This window comes from Gopherus flavomarginatus, chromosome 2, assembly GCF_025201925.1.
Source record: "Gopherus flavomarginatus isolate rGopFla2 chromosome 2, rGopFla2.mat.asm, whole genome shotgun sequence".
Taxonomy (NCBI): domain Eukaryota; kingdom Metazoa; phylum Chordata; order Testudines; family Testudinidae; genus Gopherus; species Gopherus flavomarginatus.
Window position 1 is genome coordinate 240,417,805 of NC_066618.1, and position 23,620 is coordinate 240,441,424.

General features: G+C 42.2%; 1 protein-coding gene across 3 annotated transcripts in view; it reads left to right on the forward strand.

Annotated features, from left to right (window-relative positions):
• SULF1 (sulfatase 1) overlaps nucleotides 1–23,620 on the forward strand; it is a 176,919-nt gene that overhangs the window by 100,936 nt on the left and 52,363 nt on the right. For all 3 annotated transcript variants that reach the window (XM_050940671.1, XM_050940670.1, XM_050940672.1), the window contains 5 exons: nucleotides 13,728–13,878; nucleotides 15,822–15,997; nucleotides 16,689–16,817; nucleotides 17,087–17,143; nucleotides 18,212–18,341. In XM_050940671.1, coding sequence (XP_050796628.1) covers nucleotides 13,728–13,878; nucleotides 15,822–15,997; nucleotides 16,689–16,817; nucleotides 17,087–17,143; nucleotides 18,212–18,341 — 643 coding nt within the window. The remainder of the gene's footprint in view (nucleotides 1–13,727; nucleotides 13,879–15,821; nucleotides 15,998–16,688; nucleotides 16,818–17,086; nucleotides 17,144–18,211; nucleotides 18,342–23,620) is intronic.

Sequence of the window (23,620 nt, forward strand, 5' to 3'; positions counted from 1 at the left end):
ATTGCCCAGCAGAAAAGTGCACACCCCGTTTGGGGTGAAAACCCAAAATTGCCTTATCTTGCACTGCACAGAGATCTATATAGGGTAAGCTCATGAAAATCTCCCTCTCCCTCAGTGTGGAGGACAGTATGCATAGCTTTTTGCCTCCCAGTTATGAATTGCACAGACTGGTTTATAGAAAACAAAAACAAGTTTATTAACTACAAAGGATAGATTTTAAATGATTATAAGGGATAGCAAACATATCAAAGCAGATTGCTGAGCAAATAAAACAAACATGCAAACTAAACTTAATACACTGAAGAGACTGGCGACAAGTAATAATTTCTCACCCTAAATGTTGTTTTAAGCAGGTTGCAGAGTTTCTTATAGACAAACTGCTCTTGCTTGAGGCTTAGAACTTCAGATATTCCTTTCACAGACCAGACACCTAGCCTGAGTCCAGTCCTTTCTTCCCCAGATCAGTCTTAGATGTTTTCAGCAGTCCTCTTGGGCGGTGGTTCAGTGAAGAACCAATGACTTAGATTAACTCACTTCCCTGCCTTAAATAGGATTTACATATGGCGGGAATCCTTTGTTTTCCGGTTTGGTCCCTACTCACTATTAGTGAAAAATACTAGTAGGCCAAGATGGAGTTCAGAACCAGCTGGCATGATCACATGACCCTGCAGTGTCAAAGCAGTATCTCAGGAAGGTGGGAGATTAATATCTTCAGAGTGCTATTGCTCTCCCCAATGGCCCATCCAAACTGATTGCATTCATCTGGTGGGTATTCCCCAGATGGAAACACAGTTGTAATTGTTACATATTCCTAACTTCAGATACAGACATGATACATGCATACAAATAGGATAATCATAGTCAGTACATCATAACCTTTCCAATGATACCTCACATGATCCATCTTGCATAAAACGTATCTCAGTTATGCCATATTCATATTATAACAATATCTCTATGAAGAATATGGGGCATAGTGTCACACTCAGGTTATGTTAAGCTTTGGCAACCAAACTTTCAGACTTCATACCCCCAGCTAAGTAAATTTTCTTGTTTTTTAAAAAGGAAGCAGGAGGGAATAAATGAAACTGGAGATGGACTAAGGAAATACAAATTCAGACGAATGCCAGCTCTAGAGTCAAGAGTGTGTGTCAGACTTTTAATTTACTCAAACCTGGGCCTCCAATTCATTAAAGCCAGTGTCTATATGGCAACTGTACATGGAATTCTAGCGCTTTTCTCAGTACAAGGACTCTGATTTTGGGTGAGGCCTCTAGGCACTACCATAAAAATAAATAATGAATTATGATGCATACATTTTAGTTGTAGCTGTATTGACCCATGTCACTAGCTGACCAAATGTAGAAGAGTGCTGTATGTTGCCAACCATAGCTCCATATTGGCAATGTCATGAAAGTTGAGACTAGTTTACTGGCATCATTTTGCCATTTAGAAGGCTAGTATTCATTCCAGCTCTATTTTAGGGGAGGTTTTCGAGATTGGTCATGCTGCTTATGTGCTTGTAAATCTGTTGTTTATCATTGTCAAGTAACTTGTTAATGTAATAAAAGTGCATAAAAGAAATTTTGCACCAGCTCTTATCATCTTATCCCTCCACTGGGGGGAGATAGCTTTTTCCCCCATTGTAGTACAAAAGAATGGTAGCAATGCTAAATGTCCAACTTCCTTCCTGCCCTTGAAATATCTATGTGTATTAAAGATTCTCTTATGTCCTTCATTTGGTGTTCTTGCTGTATATCCTGTGAAAGGAGGTTCAATCACTGATAGAATCTGAAACTTAATGTACTTGATGTCTGATGCATCTTGGCAATTTGAGAGGGTGTTTTTCTATTTCCAGAAGTATCTGTAACTTTTATAATTATTTATTGAGGAATTATTTATTGAGGAATCAAAACTTTGGACACTACAGCAGGAGCACCGGAACCTCCCCCTGCTCCGCCTCTTCCCCAAAGCCCTGCCCCCTGCTTGCTCCTCGCCACCCCTCCCCTGTCACTCGCTGCTCTCCCCTCTCCTCCTTCCTCGTCACTCCATCCTCTCCACCTCCCTCCCATCGCCAGCTGGCCTCACTCTGCTGTGGGGCTGAGATGAGAACTGCAGCCACTGACGCGGAGCCTGCCTGTCCATAAGATGCAGGTAGGAGGCAGTCCCGGCTGAGCAAGGGCTGCTTCAGGTTGATGACCTGTCCTCTCCTCATCCTCCCACCTCCTGCAGTAACCAGACTTTTGGTGTCTGGTCAGTACATCTAACTGTACAGGTTCACTTTTGATTAGACTTTCTGGTCGAAAACTGCACACCTGGCAACCAGGGTGAAGTGATTTAAAAAAATTAATTGCGATTAACTGGGTGATTTAAAAAATTAATCTTGATTAATCACACTGTTAAACAATAATAGAATATCATTTATTTAAATATTTTGTGAGTTTTCTACATTTTTAAATATATTGATTTCAATTACAACGCAGAATACAAAGTGTACAGTGCTCACTTTATATTATTGTTTTTATTACAAATGTTTGCACTGTAAAAAAGAAAAGAAATAGTATTTTTCAATTTACCTAATACAATTATTGTAGTGCAATTTCTTTATCATGAAAGTTGAACTTACATATGTAGAATTATGTACAAGAAAAAACTGCATCCAAAAATAAAACAACATAAAACTTTAGAGCCTACAGGTCCACTCAGTCCTACTTATTGTTCAGGCAGTCGCTCAGACAAACAAATTTGTTTACATTTGCAGGAGATAATGTGGCCTGCTTCTTATTTACAATGTCACTTGAAAGTGAGAACAGATGTTCCCATAACACTGTTGTAGCCAGCATTGCAAGGTATTTATGTGCCAGATGCCCTAAAGATTCATATGTCTCTTCATGCTTCAACCACCATTCCAGAGGATGTGCGTCCATGCCGACGACAGGTTCTGCTTGATAAAATCCAAAGCAATGCAGACCGACTACATTTATTTTCATCATCTGAATCAGATGCCACCACAGAAGGCTGATTTTATTTTTGGTGGTTCATGTTCCATAGTTTCCGAATCAGAGTATTTCTCTTTTAAGATTTTTGAAAGCATCCCTCTCAGATTTTGGATGGCATTTCAGATTCTTAAACCTTGGTCGAGTGCTGTAGCTATCTTTAGAAATCTCACATTGGTACCTTCTTTGCATTTTGTCAAATCTCCAGTGAAAGTGAACTGAAAGTGAAATGAACAACATGTTCTGGATCATCATCCAAGACTACTATAACATGAAATATATGACAGAGTGCACATAAAACAGAGCAGGAGTTCAGTCACAAATTTAATTGACACTTTTTTTTTTTAACAAGAGTCATCAGCATGGAAGCATGTCCTCTGGAATGATGGGTGAAGCATTTTCAGGTGATATTGTAAATAAGAAGCGGGCAGCATTATCTCCCGTGAATGTAAAGAAACTTGTTACTCTTAACAGTTGGCTGAACAAGAAGTAGGACTGAGTGGAATTGTAGGCTCTAAAGTTTCACATTGTTTTGTTTTTGAATGAAGTTATGTAACTAAAAAAAAATCTACATTTGTAAATTGCACTTTCATGATAAAGGGATTGCACTGCAGTGCTTTACGAGGTGAATTGCAAAACATTATTTCTTTTGTTTATCATTTTTATGGTGCAAATATTTGTAATCTAAAATAATATAAAGTGAGCAATGTACACTGTATTCTGTGTTGTAATACAAATCAATATATTTGAAAATGTAAAAAAAATCCAAAAATATTTAATAAATTTCAATTGGTATTTTATTGTTTAACAGTGCAATTAAAAGTGTGATTAATTGCAAAAAAAAATTTTGAGTTAATCACGTGAATTAACTGTGATTAATCGCCAGCCCTACTGGCAACCCTATAGCACCTCAGAAACTGAATAAAACACATTCCCTGCCTGAAAGAACTTAAAATCTAAATATACAAGAAGATACAATAAATGAGAGCAACCAGAAATGGTTAATGGGAAAAGAGGGAAGGCTGCACAAAGTTCAGAAATGTAAGGTTATATAGTTACTTAAGTATCTTATAAAGTATCTCATAAAGCTTGTCTAGGTGGAGAGTTACTGTTTGGCAAGCCTGAATGTAAATCTGCAGCTCACCAGCTTGCTGTGTAGTAACTCATCATGTAGCAGAGATGGTGCTAGCCCTTAGGAGGTTTTAAGCAGGAATAATTTTGCCTCCCTCTTGCCACTTATTTCCACAAACCAAAAAATATACCAACACAACACATGCTAATTCTTTTGTTAAAAAGTCCACATTCAATAAGGGAGAATTGGGGTTACGGGGATAAATCCGGGCCCCGTGAGCTGTTTGGGGCCCTAAGAAGTTGCTCAGTCTGCTTATGGCTAGTGCTACCAGTGCCAGGTGGACATCGCTGAAGTGCAATGAAAGTACCAAAGTGCAGCTGGTGCACTGTGGATTTACACTTGGCCCTGCTGCGCAGGAAATCACTTTGTAGATAAGCCCGTATTAATGTCACAGGTTAAAATATGTGTTTCCTTTCCCTTCAGTCTATTTTTGTTACTTTTTTATTTGTATTGATGGTTAGAAATCAAATTATAGATTTAAAAATAAAACCTTGACAGGACTAAATCAGGAGTAAGAGAAAAATGTTTCAATGCTGTAAATAGACTGTTTTATTAACTCATATAACTCTCTTTCCCCCTCCCACCCCAAACTGCAGCCAATGGATGTTTAACCTATAACTCACAGTATGTATACTATATGTGCAGTTTCCATATTGATTGCAGCTACTGTAAAGCTATATATAGTTATACCTTTCATGAGGAGATTGCAATCTAAATAGGCTATGCAGGTTGAGGCCCAGATGATGATGGCGCTTATTTAAGGACTTTGGAAATGTGCATTCAACAGCACTACTCATATATACTTACTCATGTGGTTCAGCATTTGTAAGATCAGGGCCTTAAATAGTGAGTTCTTGTTGTCTTTATGATGGGGTTACCGTTTTTCCTGATGTGGGGCAACATTTTTTGTTTAAAAATAGATGTCTGCTTTTCCTCATTTTTTTCCATTTGTTAATCTTAAGTAAAGTAATGTGAAGGTTTGTTAATCCATGTCCTCAGAGAATTTTGCTCAGCGATACATTTTAAGGCGCTGTGTATTAAACTGGCCTACAATATTGCAAACACAATTTTGCTTCCACAATTAAATGTAGGCCCAAACTTTTGGGTGCAATTGTCCCTTATATGTTACCTTTTGGACCTCCAGCTATGTGATTGGAGGGTCCAATCAAACAGTTAAGCTTTTAAATGGCTGTAATAATGGACTAATATAATAAACTAATTGTGCCCACATTTTAATTGGAGGCTATTTATAACAATTCAGGTATGTTTACAGAGTTTTGTCTGTCCATTGTCTCTTCAGTCCACGTGGGCAGTACTCCTAACCCAGTTACATATGTGTATGAAGTAGAGAGTAAATAGCAGTTCTTCTTCAAGTGATTGCTCATGTGTATTCCACAGTAGGGTGTGCATGCTCACCACATGCACTGGTGCTGGAAGCTTTTTCCCTTAACAGTACCCGTAGAGGGGGAGCACCGCTGCAACCCCTGGAGTGGCGCCTCTATATCACGCTATAAAGGGAGCTGCACACTCCCCTCAACCTCAGTTCCTCCTTGCTGCCAGTGAAGGTAGTCGGAACTTCATGCTCCAGCCTTGCTGCAGCTTCTCTAGTTAGTCTTAGTAGTACAGTTCTTCAATAGTTAAATAGTTTCTCCAGTTAGTCATCTGGGTTCGGGGCATGCCCCGTGCCCCAGGCTTCAAGTTGTGTGGCTCCTGTCGCAGTTCTATGCCAAGAAGTGATCTGCACACACAGTGTCTCCACTGCTTGGGCGAGATCCACATAAGTGAGCGCTGTAGGAGCTGTAGACATTTCAAACCACAGACTAAGAGGGAGAGGGACCTTAGACTTCGTGCTCTCCTAATGGAATCAGCTCTGACCCCAGCACCAGCACGCCGCACGGATTCAGTGCCCGGCACCGCATCTTTGGTACAAAGCGAAGTCCCCTCCACTAGCTGACATCTCTCCCCTTCAAAGAAGCAAGGGCAGTGCCAAGAGAAAGATAGAGGTGAGGCCATACCTGAGCTGGGCAGCCCACGATCCCCTTCGGGACCCAGGCCTCCGACTCACGTTGAGCGGAGCAACCTGGTCCCATTCGTGCGTGCCTCCCCTGTGGAGAGGATAGCATCAACGCCGGAAGCAGCACAGGCTGCACGTGGCATTTTAACCCTCCTGGTACTTGGGGTGCCCCTGAGACGGGCCCCTGGTCTCAAGGGAAGCTGCCACTGGGAGCACAACAACCCTCCCCGATGCGGCACAGTCCCCGCTCCGAGGACCACTCGCCGCCTCACTCAACACGGTCTTCCTACAGCCTGCACCAGCCCTCTACCCCGCTTAAGCTGACCGGCTCGCCGCTCCCAAGGGAGCCTCGGGGCTCCTCTGTGTCCTGCGACTGGAGACACAGGCACTGGGATAAGCGGTGCTGATGTTCCTCCTCACGTTGAAGCTGCCGGAGCCGGTCATGTTACCATCGACATAGGCGCTCCGACTCGAGCTCCTGCTCCACCAGACATCGTGCATGGGACTCATCTCACAATTCACCGGCACCAAAGCATCATAGCTCCAGCCTCTGGGGCGAGTACAGAAGCAGCACCTGGGACGGGTACTGATCTTCGTCCTCGAGGTCCCGGTCATGTGGACAGCACCGTACTGGGCACCGTCGCTCACATCGCTTCTGTGGTACCATGCGGTCGTCGGTGACCTCCGCATTGGCACTCAGCCACCCGTCTCCAAGTCGTGCGGCTCTGCGAGAGCAAACTGGCACCCAAGTGGGTCAGTGGCATGGAACACTGTGGCAAGGGCAGTGGTGTCAATGAGCACCATGGCCGCAGATCCCTGCCCAGGCGAGACCACACTCAGTGGTGGGAGCATCTCAGGCTCCTTCAGCTTCCCCTCCATGACAGAGGAAGAAATCAACAGGTCCCTAGCTGGCAACACCACGCCCGAACTCTGATCCGGGGATTGACCCACCAATACCATCCGACGCCTTAGGCTTCGTGCCGGTCCCCTCAGTGGCACCGGGGAATACCATAGCGGCACCGCCGCCCGTCCCACAAGAGGACTTCAAGGCTCACCAAGAGCTCCTCAAGTGAGTGGTGTCCAATCTCCAGCTCCAGGCTGAGGAGATGGAGGAGCCATCTGACTCTCTCTTTAATGTACCGTCATCCTCGGCACCGGGCCATGTGGCCCTGCCTCTCCACCAGGGGGTGGCCAGTATCTCGACTACCCTGTGACAAACCCCAGCTTCCTTGGCCCCCATCTCCAAGAAAGCAGAAAGGAAATACTTTGTGCTGGCTAAGGGCCATGAATACTGTTCTCCCACCTGGCATCTAACTCCCTGGTGGTAGAGTCAGTTAACCACCGGGAGCGTCACAGCCCGCACCCACCCCTAAGGACAAAGATGCCAGGAGACTGGACACATTTGGCAAGAAGGTTTATTGCTCAGCGAGCTTCCAGCAAAGGGTGGCCAATTACCAAGCCCTTCTATGTCAATATGACTTCAATTTACGGGGGTCCCTACCAAAGTTTGAACATCTCCTCCTGTAGCTGGACAAAAAGGAATTTAGGGCTCTGGTAGAGAAAGGAGCATCAGCGGCAAAAGCAGCCCTCCAGGTGGCATCAGATGCAGCAGACACAACAGCCCATTCGATGACCTTCGCCATATCCATGTGCAGGGAGTCGTGGCTTCTTCTGTCCGGACTGTCTGCAGAGTCCCAGTGCTTGTTGCAGGACCTTCCCTTCAACAGGAAAGCATTGTTTGTGGACCAAACTAATGTCCACCTGCATGGGATGAAAGACTCCCGTACAATCCTGCAAACCTTGGGCCTGTATGTCTCTCTGGCAAAGGACAAACCTAGGCTGCAAACTTCGGCTCCTCCTGCTAGGGGCAGATACGAGCCCCCGCCTAAGAGACCGAGGGAATAGAGACGCAGGTCCCAGCATCAGTCCCACTCAGCCCCACGGCCCGGCCCCTTGAAGGGCAAAAGGCAGAGAAAGAGGCAGTATTGACTCTTTGCTGGAGGCCACCGGGCTTGTTGCCAGGGAGACCCCCCCAGCTAATAAAGTTTGTGTTCTGTAACCGTTTATTTGCCTTCCGAGTGGAGTCCCAGATAACATCGGACCAGTGGGTCCTCAACACTATTTCCAAAGGCTACATGTTGCAGTTCACTTCACACCCACCCACCACCCCCCCGCACTAGGCGAGCCTTGGGGTAATTCTCGGTTTCAGGTACACACCAACCTGGCCGCGCTTCACCTGACAGTGTGGTTGCTCCGTGGTTAGATGAGGAGGAAAGGAGATGTTCGGAGAACGTCAAACGAGTTCTGTTGGAAAGCAGAAAACCATCCACATGATGGATGTACCTTGTCAAATGGTCTAGGTTCTGTAGGTGGGCGGGGGAGCAGGAAACTTTCCCATCGTCCGCATCACTCCAACTCTTTCTCGATTACCTCCTGTCCCTTAGGATCCAAGGGCTAGCTCTCGCCTCTGTCAGAGTGCATTTGGCAGCCATATCAGCCTTTCATCCACTGGTACAGGGCCACTCGGTCTTTTCCCACAGTATGACCTCCCGCTTTATAAAAGGCCTGGATCTTTCATTCCCGTATGCTAGGCCTCCCGTGCCTCAATGGGATCTAAACCTAGTGTTATCTTGCCTCATGGGCCCTCCCTTTGAACCCTTGGCTACGTGTTCCTGGTCTCATCTGTCGTGGAAGGTAGCATTCCTTGTGGCTATTACACCAGCCCGACGTGTCTCGGAGCTTAGGGCCTTGACCTCGAAATCCCTGTATACGGTCTTCCACAAGGTTACGGTCCATTTTCGCCCACACTCTGCTTTTCTCCCAAAGGTGGTCTCCGCCTTCCATATGGATCAGGACATTTTCCTACCGGTACTCTGTCCTAAGCCCCATTCCTCCAATAAGGAGCACCGCCTACACATGCTAGATGTGCATAGGGTGTTGGTTTTTTACCTAGATCGAACCAGGCCGTTCCAGAAATCCTCCCAGCTGTTCATTGCGTCAGCTGAACGGATGAGGGGACAGCCGATTTCCACCCAGCGCCTTTTGCGTTGGATCACCTCGTGCATACGCACGTGTTATGACCTGGCAGGGGTTCCCCTGCCGCCTATCGTTAAGGCTCATTCTACGAGAGCTCAGGCCTCGTCGGCTGCCTACGTAGCTCATGTCCCGATTCAGGACATATGTAGCACTGCCACGTGATCCTCTGGCCACACCTTTTCTTCACATTAGGCAATCGTCTCCCAAGCACTCCTACTCACCTCCATCAGACATAGCTTGGAGTCACCTACTGTGAAATACACATGAGCAATCACTCGAAGAAGGAAGGACAATTACCTGTTCCATAACTGGAGTTCTTCGAGATGTGTTGCTCAGGTGTATTCCACATCCCAACCTCCTTCCTCTCTGTCAGAGTTGTCTGGCAAGAAGGAACCGAGGGTGGGGGCAGTGCGCAGCTCCCCTTATTGTGCAATATAGAGGTGCCACTCCAGGGGTTGCAGCGGTGCTCCCCCCCATTGGTACTGCTAAGGGAAAAACTTCCAGCACCAGTGCACGTGGCGAGCACTCACACCTACTGTGGAATACACCTGAGCAACACATCTCAAAGAACACCAGTTACGGAACAGGTAACTGTCCTTTTTTGATCGCTGTTTCTAATAGGGTTAATTAAATAGCAGAGATATTAAGTCTGCAGTGCTGTACTAGTATTTGCTGTATTTGTGAATTTTTCCATTGTAATACATAATTACATAAAGAATATATTTGCTTGTTGCTGAGTGTTAAGATGACTCCAAGCTACAGTTAAGTCAGCAGTACAATGACAGCCTGTTGTGTGGCCAAGAAGGTAAGCCAGCTGCTGAGGTTGGTTTTAAGTCTCCTATTCCCAGATCCACTGTCAGAAGCATCCTGATTATAATGGATACTCTTTAACAGCAGCGCTCCAGGGATTAGTGGTACAGTTAAAACCTTTCAATAACACTTTCAAAATGTAATTTTAATCTCTGGGTGAAACAGGAGGTGGTTACAAAATGAGATGAATTCATCTTCTAGACAATTTGTGGGATAGCACGAGAATTGGCATTCTGTGAAATATGCAATATTGGTGGCTGATGGAGAAATACTAAACAAGGATTTTAAAAGGAGAGAAAACATATACATAACGAAGAGACAAGAAATCTACTAAAGCTTCGTGTTCAAAGTGACATAGGCTATAACTACATTACCTGATGTGCCGGAGTACTCATGTGTAGCCCTAGGTTTCCACTCAGGGCACTCCACCATTTTACATCGCCCTACAATGGGTGCAATATTTTATGAGCACATACTAAATTAGCCAATTAAAAACAGTTTATTATCCCCTCCATTTTGTCAGCCATCATTGATTACAGCCCTCAGTGTTGAACTGAGATCTAATCATTTTAAACTTCTTGAATGTCATTGTCTTGCCATAAGTTGCCATGTTTCTAATCTTCCCTTTTTGGCTTAGGTTATTGAGAGTATTATTGTGAAGCAATTCAGGTGTCTAAAATCCACTGATTTCTTTGATTCCTTTGAGTCTTTCATTTGACCTGCTTATGGCATGGAGACTGAACTGGATTTGTTGGTTGGTGATCAATGGGCAATAGTCAGGCATCTTAATTGTTTTAGATTTGTCACAATCTTTGACACCACTGAAGGAGGTTTTGCTTGCTTGCCTGTTGGCCTTGGCGAGGCTATGCTTGAGTGGCTCTGTGCTTTCCTTTTGGAGTGGGACATTGGGCAGTTGCTCATCTCAAGGTCACTCTTGTCTGGACTCATACATAGCTGATCAACAAACAATAAATCATTTTAACTTCTATATGTGTCCAGGGACAGGGTGATGGGTGTATTTGACATGTTTAAAAAAAGATAATAGAGACCATGAGAAAACACCTTCTTCTTTTGGGTAGCTCCCAAATTACATAGAATCACAGGACTGGAAGGGACCTCAAGAAGTCATCTAGTCCAGTACCCTGCACTCATGGCAGTACTAAATATTATCTAGACCATGCAGTGTTTCAGATTGGTATCCATTCCATAGAGAAACTAAGAAACAAGTCATGGAGACTAAACTATCTTCTGACCACTCCAGATCAAAATTGCTCTGGAACACTGGTTGGGCAGTGTGGGAAATTGCCCAGGGCTTTCATTCTAGTGTGATTTTTAAAATATATGTATATAATTTATTATACTTGACGTGAACAGATGCTAACGTCATGCTTTATTTAATATGTGAAAAATGCCTGCTAATGAATGTATCTCTCTCTGCAGTATATATGTCTGCAGTACAGAGAGAGTTATTTGTATTTCTCTCTCTTTAAAGAACTTAGTTGCAGTGTCATTTCTCCCTAAAACTATGAGAATTGATGGAAGGGAGTGTGGTTCGTTTATCTGAATCTCTAGCTAAAGAGTTGGTGTGGTGCCAAAAATAGTTGTTCTCTACAGATTGGTAGAGATATGGAAGGAGAGGGAGGAAAAATCTACACATGCAATCTTTTTTCTGATGTTTTACATATGTGCTGTATGGATAATGTATGGTTTAAAAAAAACTGCCAACTTATATTAAACATGTAATAGTTATTTTCCTCATATATTTAAACTAGTAAAAATATGTCCATATGTATTCAGTATGTGTAACTGATATAAAATTAATTTGATTTCATATCCCATGCATTTTTTCAATTTAATGATGGATTGATTCAAGATTACATAATGAAATATGTAATGTAATAAAATGTAATAATAAAGAATAAGGAAAAGTGAAAAGAAAAGAAAAACAAAGGGTAAATATTTAAAAATATAAATTAAGGCCCCAGTCTTGCAAATGACTGCATCAGCATAGGGAAAGGGGAACTGAACTCATCAGGAGCAGTGATTAACATGTTGATAGAATTACTTGTGCATGGGTTTTGTTTTTTTTCTGTTTTTAGTTTTTAGGAAGCATATGAGTTTGTTGTATATAAAATAAGTCTGATGGGACTAATGAGCTGCTCTGACACACTGGATATTGCATGGTTAATTTTTTTCATACATTCCTTAACAGTGGTTTATTTCAGATGGAATATTTGTATTTCTGTGATTTCCCTCTTACACTTTTAAATTTCACATGCCATCACCCACCAAACAGTTTCTGTTTCTTGACATTTGTAGGAACTTTGAGAAGTCATGCTTTTGATTCTGTAGTGTGGGATTTGACCAAGATAATTATTTAGATTCCATGCTAGAATCTTCTTATGAGTCTTATTGTATTGATGCTACAGCTCACCTATATATTGCTATAGGCGTGTATGATACTTTAGAGACAAACACAAAGATTATATCCCTGCAGGATTTAGCCCATACATAAATACATATATTTTTTTCATTATAGATAATAATTGCAAATGAATCTACCATACTGGTTAGGATAGAAGTCAAAGCATGTGCGCTTGTGCTGAACATGCCTTTATTTGACAATGGTGGTGAGTTGATGAAACAAATCAGCACTCCAGTTCTTTGGGGGACATCAAAAACTAAATGCTGATGACACAGTTGCTGCTATTCTAATGAAGCAAGAAAAGTTAAAGTGTCCCTGTCCCAGTGGGAAAATGTCTTTGTTGTGAGCTTAATTGTAAGTGGATTAATTTAGGGATAAATTCTTCATGTGAGGCACACTTGCAACCTCCCTTAATAATATAGTACTGGAAGAATAATCCTCTTTGAGCTCTGAATTTCATCCTTTAGTTTGCTGACTTTACCTTTTGGCTTGTGCAATGTGAAGGTGTCTATTACATGGGTTTTTTATCATTTTGATATGAACCTTTTTAAAGATGGTAGACTTTTACAGGTCATGGAAGTAAGAGACAACTCCAGGTACATGTTAGAATTTGGCTTTGTGCAAGCTACCACGCACAGCTGTGCTAATCCTCCTCTTTGACCTACAAATATGACTAAACTAGTCCTGGCCCACTGCAGAACAGAACTTGTGACCCTGCTCAATTAAACGCAACTCTGAGTGTGTACTGTGAACAAATGACTCATAAGAAGTAAAATGAGATCAAATTAGAGAAATGAGATAACATTTTCAAATGTAACTCATTTTCAAAAGTGACTTAGGAGCCTACTTTTCATTGAAAGTCAGTGGGATTTAGGTTCCTAACCCACTTTTGAAAATATGATTAAGCTCCTAAATTACTTAAGGGATTTTACCTATGGTTGTTATAAATGAGAACGCACAGACACACATACACACTTCTGTGTGTGTGTGTGTGTGTGTGTGTGTGTGTGTATGTATGTATATATTTATATATATATAGATTTAAAGGGATAGTAAACGCTTATGCTTTGGGCATAAAACAAACACTAACTGATGGGTATTAGAAAGAAATGTCTCTCTAAAGGCAGGTTATTTTATAACTGTCCACTGCAACCTTCCACCTTTCCACCTTTCCACCATGCTCTAAAGGATTGTTGCTTATTTACTGTCAGAAATAGGGTATGGATTAGATGGATCACTGATCACTTCCTTTTTTTCCTGTAATTTCTGTGATATTGTGTGAAATTCTGCAAATTCCCTCCTTTCTTTTTGCAGAACTCCAAGCTATAACTATGCACCAAACATGGATAAACACTGGATCATGCAGTACACTGGGCCTATGCTGCCTATCCACATGGAATTTACAAATGTCTTACAGCGCAAAAGGCTTCAGACATTGATGTCAGTTGATGAATCCATGGAAAGGGTGAGCAGCTGAAAATGTCAAGGATAAATTGTTTTATTATGCAGTTTTGTAACTTGTATACTAAGTCTGATTCTTCTCTCATTTCCACTTACCTTATGCTGGTGAATTCTATTGACTTCATTAGAATCATTTGTGATTTACCCCATGTAAGTGAGAAGAAAATCATGTTTATATTCCTAAAGTGATAGGTAGGGTTGCCAACTTTCTAATCACACAAAACGGAACACCCCTGCCCCATCCAACCTCTGGGGTAGGGGTGCAGGCTTTAGGCTGGGGCTGAGGAGTTTGGGGTGCAGGAAGGGGTTCTGGGCTGGGGATGAGGGGTTTGGAGTGCGGGAGGGGGTATGGGCTCTGTGGTGGGGCCGGGGATGAGGGGTTTGGGGTGCAGGAGGAGGCTCCGAGCTTGCCATGGGTGTTGGGGTGCGGAGGAGGTGAGGGCTCCAGCTGGGGGTGTGAGCTCTGGGGTGGGGCCACTGATGAGGAGTTTGGGGTGTGGGAGAGGGCTCCACCCTGGGGCAGGAGGTTGGGGTGTGGGGTCCCATCAGTACTTACCGCAGCTCCAACGAAGTGGCTTCCAGGTCCTTGCGGCTTCTGCTCACGGGCAGCCAGGTGACTCTGCATGATGCACGCTGCCTTCATGCCTGCAGGTGCTGCCCCTGCAGTTCCCATTGGTCATGGCTCCCAGCCAGTGGAAGCTGCAGAGCCAGCACTGAGGGTGGGGCAGCACACGGAGCCACCTAGTCCCTGGCCTCCCCAGTGCTTAGGGGCCACAGGGACCTGGCAGCTGCTTTCAGAGGCAGCACAGACCCAGGGCAGGTGGGGAGCCTGCCTTAGCCCCAGGCCCCTGCTGTGCCGCAAACCGGACTTTTAATGGCCCAGTTGGCAGTACCAACCAGAGCCGCCAGAGTCCCTTTTCGACTGGGCATTCCAGTCAAAACCGGATGCCTGGCAACCCCAGTGATAGGGAATCCAAATCTATCTGTGAAAATACAAGTTACTACAAATTCTCTGACTAGTAATGCTACACAGCTGTTTTGTTGTCCACTTTTTTAACTGGTAGTAGAATAAGTGGCTTTTTAAACGGGAAAAATTAACATGTGTCCAGTAAGCTAAAGGATCAGTTTCTCACTGTCAGCCAATAGAGCAAATATATAAAGAAATATTCAAGTTTCTCATCTGTAGAGGGCTGTGGCACCTATGTACATACACTCAGACATTACCTGTGCTCCACCCTATTCCCTTCACAGTTCATCCTTCAACTAAGTTCTGTGCATCTGGGTTCACTGAATTACGGACCAAAAATCAGGTGTTAAACTGTTAGTGTTTGTGAGCATATAGATAATACAGGGGACAGCTAACTACATATAATATGGCACATGAGGTGTTAGGAATAGAATTGTTGATCTTTTGTTCCGAAACCCCTCTCCATGACCAAAGGCCTTTCCACTGGTGCTAAAAGAGGGACTCCCTTAACATTTAGTAGCAATAAAATGTACCGCCTGTTTCTAAGCCCCTAACTGAAGGGGAGGAGACGCTTACAAACTAACAACACGTTCAAGCAAGACCAAGAATGCATCCGTTGTAGAGCTAGTAACTCACCAAGCAGTGTATTACAATGATTATATAGAGATTTATGGGTAGTGGTGACACAAGTCAAATAGCACCATAAATTGCCAAAGTAAACTTTCTGAAATTCCCCCTGAAACAAACTCTCATATGTCAAGATGTAGACCTAGTGGGTGAGTCGCAAAACAACATTTTGTTCAGTTTTCTACAGCATGCTAAGGGCATGATGTGCCAAATTCATCCTTGGCATAACTGTTAGTTTCAATAGTTTCCCCAATGTTACATTTGGCCCGACAGGTTTAAATGAGAAAAACTATGATTATGTAAAAAATGTTTTGCAATATTTGATTTTGAGTTTTTCCTATGCTATATTTCAGTTATACCATATGCTTGTAGAGACGGGAGAACTGGAGAATACCTACATCATTTACACTGCTGACCATGGTTACCATATTGGGCAGTTTGGACTGGTCAAGGGAAAGTCAATGCCATATGACTTTGATATTCGAGTTCCTTTCTTTATTCGTGGGCCAAGTGTAGAGCCGGGATCAGTGTACGTTCTCCTGTGTCTGCAGCACAGCTGCTGTACCTCATTTGAAATGTTTCTAAGCACATCTGATGGTCACTCTAAGTGTCCAGTCTCCTTTCATAAAGAATACTCTGTTAATGCAGGACGCTGCCTTAGAAGAACAAAAGCATGTCTGTCTTTCTGTGTGTTTTAAATTAGTTAAAATATGTAATAGAAAATTTTATTATTTATAGCCCTGGATAGTTAGGTTTTGTCCTTTATTTTTAAAAAGCAGTTAGGTTAAAATGAGGATATCTATTATTCCTCTTCTGTCTTAGCAGAATGGATTTATTATGAGTGAATGGGAGGAATAACATGCCTGTTTCAACTCCTTATTTAACCATACCTTGCTCATATGCCCTTTATGACAGTATCCAATGATACTGGTCTGTCATTCTCAAAGTCACAGCCCTCTAGGGGGAATTTCTGCACTTAGCACTTATATAGAGCTTTTCATCTTCAAAGAACTCATACACATTTATTATTATTCTAATTCTGAAAGAATGTGAAAGGTTATATATCTTACACAAGATTAGGGTAACCAGATAGCAACTGTGAAAAAACGGGACAGGGGGTGGGATGGTAATAGACACCTATAGAAGAAAAAGTCCCCAAAAACAGGACATCTAGTCACCCTACACATGATACAATTCTGACCTTTTCTATTAATTTGCAGAGTGCCTCAGATAGTGCTGAATATTGACCTTGCTCCAACGGTTCTGGATATTGCAGGACTTGACACGCCTCCAGATATGGATGGCAAGTCTGTCTTAAAACTTCTGGACCTCGAAAAGCCAGGAAACAGGTGGGTCACTGCCATTTCTCAAAGTCAGTTCAGCAGCAAACACCTGAGTAAATCAACAGCTCAATGGAAAAGAAGTTGTGGCAAAATAAGCTGTGTCAAGCCCAATGACCACAGCTTTCACATTTCAAAACTGTTTTAAATAGCACATTTATAAAATTGCACGTATACATGAGCCAAGAGGTCATTTAAAAACAAATAAATTGTTAACACTGACGCTACTGTTCAAAAACAGTCACAGATGCCAGCAGTAAATATTATTTTGCTTTCAGGTTTCGAACAAACAAGAAGACCAAAATTTGGCGTGATACATTTCTAGTGGAAAGAGGGTAATTATTAAAGCTGAGAACGTTTTGGGAAACTTGCCTGTGCTTGCTCTCTTCTCTTTTTAGTGGTCAGCTAGGCTGTAAAGTCTGCAAGTACACTGACAGGGTTTCTTTGTCCCCCAGTGCAAGCTGTGCAACCGGTGGGTCTTTTTCTTAGGCGGTTTCATAAGAGATTTGAGTGGGTGCTTTCCACAGCAACTTTACTGGCCCATCCCTTCCACTTGTCTAGATTTGTTCTTTAACCTCAGACCCACGGCCATTCACTTGGTCACCTGGCTGATTTTTCCTCCCCATTCCATCACTCTTCTCCAAGTTCTGCTGTTGATGTGATGATGCAACATTCTTCTATCAGATAATTTTATAGTTTTCACCTCAGTTAGGAATCCTCCTCCTTTTGATTTAGGTAAAAGACAGGTCCATATGTAAATGAGATTCATAAATATAGCTATTCAACATTTTCTCACACAATTTATCATTTACATTGCCTTGCCCTTTATTACTGTGAAAATTCTCTGAGTAGAAGTATTACAATAATTCTTTTTATGGCACTTATGATGTGGCAGTCTGTGAAAATAAACTTGTGGGTATGACTACACTAATAATTCCTAAAGAGAAGCAATGACTGCTGGTGTAGGTTTCCAGTATGTCACTTGGACCGTTCCTTTATTGCAAAAGCTCCTGTTGCTATATCTCACAAGCACATGAATGTTTTTAACTTAGAACAGGGGTTCTCAAACTTCATTGCACCGCGTCACCCTTCTGACAATAAAAATTACCACACAACCCCCGGATAGGGGCCCGAAGCCTGAGCCTGCCCAAAGCCTTCCACCCTGGACTGGGGGGCCAAAGCCCCTGTAAACTGAACCCCACCACCCAGGGCTGAAGTCTAACACCAGTCCTGGCAACCCCATTAAAACAGGGTCGCGACCCACAGTTTGAGAACCACTGTCATAGAAGATGGCCACCAGATGCTAAATCTTGAATATCATTGCTTTTTAAATGAAATGTATCCCCTTCAATGTTTGAGTGCATTGCCTGCAAAAATTTTAACTCTTTTTTCCCTTTTGAAAGCAAATTTCTGCGCAAGAAGGAAGAACCCAACAAAAATGCTCAACAGTCTAACCATTTACCAAAATATGAGAGAGTAAAAGAATTATGCCAGCAAGCAAGATACCAGACAGCTTGTGAGCAACCAGGACAGGTGAGTAACAAATGATTCCAGAACTGTATATGCCCTAGTGGAATGTATTTCTGGGAATGATGTGGTGACATATTGCATGAGGTTTGTTCTCTGCCGCACTTCTTTATTAAGGTAGCAATTCTAGTGGTCATTACCTTGCCAGAAGGATGGGAGAGTTAAAAGCCCTAGTATCAAACCCTGCCTATACAGTTTTTCATAGGCATAAGGTTCATCTTAAGGTTTCATGTTAGCCAGGCAATCTACATACCAATTTCCTTTCTGAAACTTCAGGCTCATAGAGATGAGGAGAGACTACATTTGGTGAAATGATAAGAGCTCTAGCTTTCTATCTGGAGCATACTAAGTCTTTTAGGTCTTCTTCTCAGTTGTTTATTGCAATTTTGGACAGACCTAAGGACAGATCAGTGTCTACTCAAAGGATTTTATCCTTTGTGCATTCATTTATACTACCAGTTGGCTAATATAGCCCCACCAGCTATGGTATTGACACATTCTAGTAGAGTGAAGGCAACATCAGCAGCTGGTGCAAGTACCTATCATAAACATTTGTAAAGCGGAAACTTTTGCTAGATGGAGCAGGTAGCTAGGTATCAAATAGTACACTTGCACCAGCAGCCGTTCACTAGTGTTTAAAAAAATGGGAGCTGGGTTAAGGAATTAAAAAAATATGAAGCCCAAAATATTTAATTGATTCTGAATTAGCGCAATATATTTAGTGATGATATGGATGATATGGAAGAGGGGTGTCTCTTGTGATGTGTAGAATTCAGAATGTATTGAATGGAGTTTTACAAGAATATTCCCTATTAATAATGAACATTGAAAATACATTTGTATGTTTCCCTCAGAAGCCCAGTTATAGCATTCTCGCTAATTATAATCATTGCTTTTAAAAGCAATATTAGCAAATTGTTTTGAATGAGAATACGAAGCGCTGCTGTGCTTAATTTCCAGTTTCAGTCTGTAGCCACCTGTGGTTCTTTATCCAAAGCAGATGGAGTTCTGTAAAACAAACAGGATGGCACGCACCATAGTTCATACACTGACAAATAATCCACTCATGCCTTTATTCTTGCCATTCATTGAAACACACTGTTACAGTACGTCTCAGTTAATCCCAGATTGGTCTGGAATGTGTTTTGACTGGCAAACTATCAAGAGAGTCCGTTGCCACAGTTTTCACCTCACCTATGCTTATAAAATACAGCCACTTTTGAAAGGATATACACAATATATCAGTCTCATTGAAGGGCAAGGTTTTCAAGTGTCAAACTATTGCCATTGCAAACAGCGATTAAAACAGGTGGGGGCAAGCTGAATATTTCTACAAAAACGGGGAGATCAATGGTCTCATTTAGACCTTTGGGTACTAAAGTGTTGAATTTTAAAATACCAAACTATTTTCCTTGCAGTTATTTCTTGTGCTTGTTACATCTTATGCCAAACTGTGATTTTGTCATAACTTTTGTAATGCACATGTGGAAAAGGTAAGACTAAGTGAGTTGATCAATGTCAGAGCTGCAACATTAGGATCCGTTGCTCTCAGTCCTATCCCTAATCCACTGGCGTAAGCCATCCAGCTGCCCTTCTTTTGATCTGATATCTCATTGGTTGCAAGCACTAGGCTAGAAGGGAGCTTGCAGTAGCAATGGCATGTAATGCTGCCTCACACAGCTGTGATTGCTTTGGGCAAGGACTCATTAGCCATGGGTTCCTGGAGCCCAGAAGCCAGCCCAGAGCTGCTATATGAGGGTCCTTTTGTAACCAAAGATGTTTAGAAAAAAATCAGGGACAAACTTTCAGTCCTAATGATTGGTTTACATTGTTAAGGATATCAGCACAAATAAATAATAGGCTAACATTAGCCATGACATTTCTACAGCCTTCAGGAACCCACGGCCTAAGCTAAAGTTAATGAGCCAAATCATTCCTGTGGTAACTCAGTTGACATCTGTGTAGTAATACCAGGGACAAATTTGGTCCCAGGTCTCCACAGCAGGGTTAACCTGTCCATATTGCATATATAGAACAAGAGGAACCAGGATGAAATACTAAATGCATTTCTTAACAGTAATTCTGCTTGCAGCAAAAAGTGGCTGGTTTTCAAAGTTAGGTACGTGTAATTAAGAGCATATTCTAACACGTATCCAAATGGTAAGTACACACAAATTGAATGTGGTCACTTACACACAGCCAGTTACATACATGACTGACCACAAGGGTGCATAATTTCCGAATTTTGCACATATTTACTATATCTGTCTAGTTGGATTTCAGACCCTTTCTCCTCTCCTTCACAGTTTGAGATGTTCAGATGCTGTTTTTTCTTTGACTTAAAAGTAGCAAAGAGTCCTGTGGCACCTTACAGACTAACAGACGTTTTGGAGTATGAGCTTTCGTGGGTGAATACCCACTTCATTGGATGCATGTAGTGGAAATTTCCAGGGGCAGGTATATATATGCAGGCAAGCTAGAAATAACGAGGTTAGTTCAGTCAGGGAGGATGAGGCCCTGTTCTAGCAGTTGAGGAAACCAAACATAGGGGGCAGAAAGGTGGCATGAGAAGAATGTGCTGTGCTCCTGCTGTACCCAGCTGGTGGATGGTTCTTTGAGCTATTGCCATGATAGAAACAGCCAGAGAATCTGGGTGCATTACCTGGCTCCCTGAAAGCCCCCATATCTGCTGTACCCACCAGAAGCTAGACGCCACAGAGAATCTGAGCCCATATATTTCCTCTTTATATAGTTGATGAGCTAAATTTGTCTCTGGCTTAATTGGGTGTAACCCAATGACTATAGTGGAGCTGAACCCAGTTAAATGAGCATCGATTATAACTACAGGGTTTTTTTTCATTGTAGTGGCTTGAAGTTTTCTTTCCATCAGTGATGAATATTTCCTATGACTATTTTACTACAGTAATTGCATAAGAACACAAGAATGGCTGTACTGAGTCAGACCAATGCTCTGTCTAGCCCAATATCCTGTCGTCCATCAGGAGCCAGTGCCAGATGCTTCGGATGGAATAAACAGAACAGGGGAATTTATCAAATGATCCATCTTCTATCATCCAGTCACAGCTTCTGGCAGCCAGAAGTTTAGAGACACCTCAAGCATGGGGTTGCATCCCTAAACATCTGGGCTAATAGCCATTGAGGGACCTATCCCCCATGTATGTACTAATACTTTTATGAATACTTTTAGCCTTCAGAACATTCCCTGGCAACTAGTTGACTGTGCGTTGTGTAAAGAAGTACTTCTTTATGTTCCTTATGTTTGTTTTAAACCTGCTGCCTATTAATTTCACTTAGAAACCCCTGTGAAGGGGTAAATAACAATTCCCTAGTCATTTTCTCCACACCATTCATATTATAGAGCTCTGTCATATCCCATCATTTTGCATGTATATTTGGGATTATTTTTTCCAGTGTGCATTTATTTACATTTATGAACATTGAATTTTATCTGCCATTTTGCTGACAAGTCACCCAGTTTTATGAGATTCCTTTGTAACTCTTCACAGTCTGCTTTCTATTTAACTATCTTTGGTAATATAGTATTGTCTTCAAACTTTGCCACCTCACTGTTTACACACTTTTCCAGATAATTTAGGAATATGTTGAACAGCACAGATTCCAGCCCAGAGCCTTGGGGGCCCTGATATTTACCTCTCTCCATTCTGAAAACTAACCATTCATTCCTGCTCTTTGTTTCCTGCTTTTTAACCAGGTATTGATCCATAAGAGGATGTTCCCTTTTATGCCATGACTGCTTACTTTGCTTAAGAGCCTTTGGTGAGAGACCTTGTCAAAGGCTTTCTAAAAGTCCAAGTACACTATATCAACTGTATGACCCCTGTCCTCATGCTTTTTGATACTCTCAAAGAATTCTAATAGATTGATAAGGTATGATTTCCCTTTACAAAAAACATGTTGACTCTTCCCTAACATATCATGTTCATGTATGTCTCAGATAATTCTGCTCCATACTATTTTCCTGCTGCTGAAGTTAGGCTTATCGCCTGTAATTGCCAACATCACTTCTGGAACCTTTCTTTGAAAAATTGACATTTCATTAGCTGTCATCTGGTATAGAGGTTGGTTTAACCAATAGGTCACATACCACAGTTAGTAGTTCTGCAATTTCATATTTGAATTTCTGCAGACCTCTTGAGTGAATATCTGGTTCTGGCGACATTATTATTATTAATCAATTTATTCCAAAACCTTATCTACTGACACCTCTATTTGGGATGGTTTCTCAGATTTGTCACCTAAAAAGAATGACTCAGATGTGGGAACCTCCATCACATCCTCTGCAGTGAAGACCAATGCAAAGAATTCACTTAGCTTCATTGCAACAGTCTTGTCTTCTCTGAGTGCTCCTTTAGCACCTTGATCATCCAGTGGCACCACTGACTGTTGGGAGGCTTCATGCTTCCGACATAATTAAAAAAAAATTGCTCTTGGTTTTTGTATCTTTTGCTTCGTGCTTGTCAAATTCGTTTTTGGCCTGCCTAATAATACTTCTGCACTTTACTTGCCAGAGTGTATGCTCCTTTCTATTTTCCTCAGTAGGATTTGACTTCCAATTTTTAAAGGATGCCTTTTTGTCTCTAACAGCCTCTTTTACTCTTGCTGTTTAGCCGCATTGGCATTTTTTGGTCCTTTTACAGGTTTGGTTTTTGTTTTTTTTGTATTTGGGATATACATTTAGATTGACCCTCTGTTATGGTGTTTTTAAATAGTTTTCATGAAGCTTGCTGGCATTTCACTTTTGTGACTGTTCCTTTTAATTTCTATATAATACATAAGTGCCAGAACTAGGGGTTCTGTGCAGCCCACTGCCTGGCTTGAAGTGCTTTCCATTATATACTGGGTTTACAGTTTGGTTCAATGGCTCTCAGTATCCCCACTATACATACTGTTCCAGCCCCCCATATAACTAGCTTCCTCATTTTTGTTTAGTTCCCCTTTTTGAAGTTAAATCCCACTGTGGTAGGTTTCTTTGATATTTCCCACACACATACACACACTCTCACAAGGATGTTAAATTTAATTATATTACAGTTGCTATTACTGAGCAGTTCATCTATATTCACCTCTTTCATCAGACCCTGTGCTCCATTTAGGATTAAATCAAAAATCACATCTCCCCTTGTGGGTTCCAGGACTAGCTGCTCCAAGAAGCAGTTACTTATGGTGTCTAGATGTTATATCTGCATCCTGTCCTGAGGTGACATATATCCAGTCAGTATGGGGATAGTTGAAATCCCCCATTA